Here is a 6000-nt window from a genome sequence, read left to right as displayed (position 1 = left end):
AAAAAAGGTACCTTGCACTGCAGGACAAAAAGTCAACAATGACAAGCCCTGCTTTAACTATGTATACACAGAATGTTGTAACCCAGCCATTCCCTCTCCCTCTCCCACAGAGCGGACTACGGCATCAACCCAGACAGCGTGTTTGTAGCGTCTGCGCTGCGACCCACAACGGCAGGAAGGCCAGACGCCGGGCGTGGAGCTGGCACCCTCTGGCACAGTCTGTCACCCACGGGCGAGGCGGCCAACCCTGCTGCCTCTCACACCTCTCCACATCTCAGAGAGAGAGAGAGAGAGAAAGAGAGAGGGAGAGGGAGAGGGAGAGAGATAGAGAGAGGGAGAGAGGGAGCGAGAGAGCGAGAGAGCGAGAGAGGGAGAGAGAGGGAGAGAGAGATAGATAGAGAGAGGGAGAGAGGGAGGAGAGGGGGGGCAGAGAGAGAGACTGAGCACAACAGAGAAGGAGAGAGAGGGAGAGAGAGACAGGAGAGGGATACAGGCAGGCAGAGATAAGCCTCCCACATGCTCAGCAGAATCGCGCCTCCTCTCAGCACTGCACCTGGCAGCACTCCTCTAGCTGGTCTGAGAACACCGTGGACTGCTGGGAAAAATACAACACTAACAGCAGCTCTCCCCTTCCTCCCTCCGAGTGACATCGAACAACGTCTAATAAATAGGGAATAAAGAGAGTACAAGACGCATCTGGTCACTCTTTCCCGCTAGTGTACCGCACTTGGCCCAATAATGTATTCAGTGAGGGACGGAAGCATGTACTAGTCGCTTAATGGCCACATTCCATTCCCAATACCAACCAGAAACGGAACGGAAATTTTAAAAAGCTTACTACTTACTACGGCCGAGCACACACATTAAAACTTAATGAACGAGGTGCTTTTCTGGAGCCACAGCGGATTTCCTCTGTGCTTAAAAAGCACCGTTAGCAGCCGAGCGAAGCCGCGCGGCCCGAGCCCGCACAATTTCATCCGGCGGGCGTGGAGAGAAACGGCTCATTCAGCATCTCGGTAAACAGGACGTCATTAGAAGCAGCACTGGCTGTCTCTGCCGCTTCCTTCAGAGAGGGGCATGCCGAGGGAGAGCGTAGGGAACGCTCTTCATACGGGCGCTCACCGAAAAGACGACTTCAGGTGTCGGAGAGATTAGAGGAAGTTCTGCTGGTGCTGCTTGCCAGTGGGCTTTCTGCGCAGAGGCTCAATGCTCAACGCTCGATGCTTCATTTAATTCAATGGCACAAGCCAGTCTCAAAAGTACAGTAGCACGAAGCACGGCTCATTTACACACAGTACGTGAAGACCATACTTAAATATCTCATGTAGGGAAAGTCTCCTCCACTGAAGAGGAGAGCCAGACCTGACGCCTTACAATGCTGCACCCTCATTCTCGTATGTCAGAGCAGGGGTTGATGGGCCACCCAATGCTGCGACCTGTTCTGCCCTCTTCTTTAATTTTAGCATCGGAGGACAAGAAGAAAATAGGCTAGGCGGAAAAAAACCTCAGCGCAAGCAAAACTTTCCTGTTCTCTCCTTGCCTTGCAAAGCTCACAGTGGACTATTTATAACTGACACAGATTCTCTGCAGCATCTCCAAACCTAGCCTGTGATCCTCGTCCCTGTGTTAATGAGGACAGCCCCTGCTCTCCAGCATTAACTGTGCGCCTGTGTTAGAGCACAGCCCACATTTCACAGCAGTAACTGCGCTCCTGCATGTAGCTGTAATCATGTGCTGGCATCTTTGTTTATGACAAAGAACCCTGTGGTATAGAAGGACAGGGTGAGGTGCTGCACTGGAGCCTGTGTTAATCAGAACAGCTTGTGTTTCAGCACATCGCACTGTGTTAAAGAGAGGACCCTGTGTTCACAAAAACAGCACGTGCCCCTGTGTTTACACTGCCTTGTATTAACAAAATCAGTGACTGTTAAGCACAGCCTGCTTTTTTGGACAGTGTGATTCAACCAAATATTAATGAACTTAATGAACTTAACCTATTAATTATGGAAAAACTATTCTGAAGTGACAAACCTATTTACGAGGACAACCTGTGTTACTGCACACTACCTGGGCTTGTGACATCAGCCTTTGTGGCCTTTGTCTAGACCTACATTGTACAGACCCAGACTTGAGAATAACAATGTCAGGATGACAGCAACAGAGGCAACATGATTCCAATCTGTCATTTACAACATTAAACAGAAGCCATAGGGTAAATTGTTCAGACATACTGAAGATGTGCTTCACTTCTTCTGCAGCTGACTAAACTCAGTATGTGCAGTAGGTTCTGGAGACTGTAAAAGTTTCAGAAAGTGGTCATAAACCAGGCATAGTCTTCATCAATGCCCACCAATACAGCATGACACAGCTGGCATTTCCCCACAGCTGAGTGACTCCTTAATGAACATAAATGAGCTTTCATGACAACACTTCTCTCGTGAGACACCTAAGGACATGGTGGGGTCTTTTTTAGGAGCTCAAAACCGGCTTTTTCTTCCCCTGTACCCTCTCTCTCTATGGGCCAGTGCTTGGGGTAACCATCCTATTCTGTTTGGGGACTGTGTGAACCAGATAAAAACTGCAAAGTCACTCACATATATATATATACACACACACACACACACACACACACACACACACACACACACACACGTTTATGAGTCTACCAGTGGAGCAAAGGTCGCACTCGTAATCAATTATATTTCAGATGAGAATGGGCACATGGTTACAGAAATGTAAGCAGTCAGCCTTGTGACATCATTCTGTCAGAATGTGCTTTAACAGATAAGACACTGCCATAAACATACTTCCATGGCAACAGATACTCATTGCTTTTTTTATTCCTTTAAACTACTCTAGTCCTGAAGAGTTATGGGGGTTATTGGTCTTAATTACTATAGAGGTTTGCGACAGTATTAACTGGATGACAACTTGCTTCACCTTTTATTCCAGGAATACGTGTGTAAATTTTCATCAACAGCCTTTTGACAAACTGGGGGAATGAAATCAGTGAATCGTGAATTAAGAAACAACACGCTCAAATAGCCAACTTAGCCCTCGTGTGATGTGTCTGCCTTCCAAACTAAGAACGCCTATTAAGGACCCAAACCCAGGCTGTGACATGCGACTCCTACTTTGTGTAGGACACAAGCAGAATGACCTAACTGCGATGTGGGCCACCCATTCTCCTGCAGGCTGGGGACACTGTGACAGGGGGGAAGGTGTGGGGAGCGACAGCGTTAGTGTTCCAGCTCTTACAATGAGGCCAGCTGCGCCGGTGGAGAGCTGCTCTGGTCCCCTGGAAAAAAGCTGGGGGGGTGACACGGTGGCCTCTGTGCAGCCCTGCTTGGAGTTCTGACAGAAGGGCTGTAGGGAGGGAGGGGACACTGCGGCCTCAGACCTCATGGGAGCCGTGTCACTCCATAACACGGCCCTGCTCTGCAATTGGAACTACTGTGAACCAGGGCACCTCTGAGACAGGGCCAATCGCAGACAGGGCCAAGTTCAGACCAGCCACTGTGAGAAAACTGACGGACACAGGGCTACTCTCAGACAGGGCCACCGTGAGAAAACTGATGAGACAGGGGCTACTCTCAGACAGGGCCACTGTGAGAAAACTGATGAGACAGGGGCTACTCTGAGATACGCCAGTGCTGCCTTAGTTCCACGAGGCCCCGGTCCAACATGTTTTCCAGCTCTGTTCCCAGCAAGCATTGATGTAATGTAGTTTCTTTACCTTCGTAAAGTTAGTGCTAGCACATTTTAGATGAGAAATTTCTAGGCCATACTCACAGCCACCCAAGCACCCAAGTTTACAAACCAATCCCTCTAAGACAACCGCAAAGGCCAACCCATTTCCCTTGTTAAAGTGAAAGGAACAGAGATCACAACAGCAGGAACTCCTTAATGACTGGCACTTACCAGCTGCAGTATATCTTCATCTTTTGGCATTACACACAGTTCGAGAACAGCATCACTGAAATGCAAAATGAGCAAATTAACACTGGAGGCAAGCGGTGCAGTGCACCGTAACACACAGCCTCAGCAGGCGCCCGAGATAAAGGTCACATCACTGTATCACTTCCTGCCACTGGACATCATTGCAGTAACAGTGTCATTTCAGCTGAAGGATGGAAAGTTCTAGAGACGTGGCCTTTCTGGGCTCCACCGCACAGGACCTTTTACCTACAAACCCTTATCTGAAATACTGAGCGTGTACACATTTACGCTACTTGCATATTTAAATAGCACTGCAATGGAGGACTGGCTTATTATGCATATCATATAACACACAACGCCACTACTGCAGTTGGTGTAGAGAGGATAATGAATGAAAAACAATAAGGTGGCATAAAAATAGATAAGCCAAGCTCTTCATTAAATATGGTATATCATGAATTTATGGAAGCCCAGAGAGGCTTGGTGATGACAACAATGCTTTGCATGAGGGACATGAAATACACACACACAGTTGGTGAGGAACACAGCTTCAGCCTGTGAGTGGAAGTGAGGTCAGAAACTGAAGCACAGACTCCAGTGAAGCACGGCTTACCTGTTCTGTATTAAGGCTATGACCTGGGAGTAGGTCTTCCCGATAATGCCTTCTCCGTTCACCTTCACGATCCGGTCTCCTGCGGGAGGAAGAGCGGCAGGTATGAGGCTGGGTGTGTGGTGACGCCCGCGTGTTCCCGACAGGTCTGGGAGCGCAGATTAAAGCGAGGGGAATCTCCCTCCCTCGCGGCGGGGCGTAGCGCAGGGCTTAATAAGCCGGTTCCGCTTCCCCCTGCTTTATCTGATGCCTGCCCGATCGCAGCGGATACGCCGCGCATCTGCGGCCCTTTCCGTTGGAACCGTGTTTACAGTAACCCCCGGCTTCTCCCTCTGATCCCGGATCAGTTTTCCAGTGCCGTGATGGGATCTCGACCTCAGGAAGCGGAGTGCGCGGGGAGCGACGGAGCGAAAAAGGGGGAAGAGGCTAATTGTGGGAAAATGTCTCTGGCAGAGCGGGTCTCTGAGCGTGGCGCTCTGGCCCCTGTCCCCTGCTGTTATTTACGGTGTTATTCCTGGAGGCCGAGCACTCCCGGGCAGATCAGCAAACACTCGCCTTTTCGTTGTACTGTTTACACTGGAAGACACACCAAATTCCAAACCTGCCCCTGTCCAAATCTGAATACGGTACAGTGATGACTGTCCCCAGCAGCTTCTGCTCATGACACGGGCATTACCATTCATGCCAGATTAGAGGCTGGTGCATAAATCCTCATGCAAATGCCTGTGGTTTTATATTACAACACACTACTGGCATTTAGCAGATGCTCTTATCTAGAATAACTTACACAAGACACAATTTTTTTAACATGCAACACTTTTATACAGCTGGACATTTACTGAGACAGTTCTGGGTTAAGTACCTTGCCCAAAGGTACAACAGCAGTGCCCCAGTGGGTAATCGAACAGGCAACCTTTCAGCTACGAGTCCTGCTCCTTACCACTATATTACATTGCTGCCCCAAAAAGGTGGACTCTCTCATTAAAACTGAAAGTTCCTTCCATGCATTGTTCAATGAAAGAATCCCTCACCTGAACACTAGGCCTTCAACCATTCAAACAGTGACCTGAACTCCTCAGTGACAGCTGTAAGCCACATAATGTGCAGTTATTCTAGTAATTTACCTCACATAGTTTTCAAGAGTAAATGACACTGGTGATGTGGCGGTAGCACATTACTGAGGGGCACGGTGTGACGATGTGGGCGTGTGATGTCACCTGTGCAGAGTCCAGCACTGTGGGCGGGGCCTCCTTCCTTCACCTGCTTCACAAAGATGGTATCCATCGGCTCCAGCCTGTTCCGTGGTCTCCCTGGTAACAAAAAGAGCAGCACAGCGTGAGTAATTCCAATCTCAAAACAACCTGCTATACACCACTCACACATATACACACAAACACATGCAACATATACACACACACACCACAAAAGCCAGAGACAGAGGCTGTATCTGT

At 49.0% G+C, this 6000-nt stretch overlaps 1 protein-coding gene across 4 annotated transcripts in view; it reads right to left on the bottom strand.

The window, feature by feature from the left end:
* Positions 1 to 6000, bottom strand: part of LOC118770857 (rho GTPase-activating protein 21-like) — an 82661-nt gene that overhangs the window by 26604 nt on the left and 50057 nt on the right. For all 4 annotated transcript variants that reach the window (XM_036518601.1, XM_036518602.1, XM_036518603.1 and 1 more), the window contains exons 5-7: positions 5767 to 5859; positions 4553 to 4631; positions 3922 to 3976 (exon numbers count right to left, since the gene is read on the bottom strand). In XM_036518601.1, coding sequence (XP_036374494.1) covers positions 3922 to 3976; positions 4553 to 4631; positions 5767 to 5859 — 227 coding nt within the window. The remainder of the gene's footprint in view (positions 1 to 3921; positions 3977 to 4552; positions 4632 to 5766; positions 5860 to 6000) is intronic.

The sequence above is a fragment of the Megalops cyprinoides genome, chromosome 24 (assembly GCF_013368585.1).
Source record: "Megalops cyprinoides isolate fMegCyp1 chromosome 24, fMegCyp1.pri, whole genome shotgun sequence".
Lineage (NCBI taxonomy): Eukaryota > Metazoa > Chordata > Actinopteri > Elopiformes > Megalopidae > Megalops > Megalops cyprinoides.
Note: the sequence above shows the minus strand (reverse complement) of the source record. Positions and strands in the feature narration are given on the sequence as shown.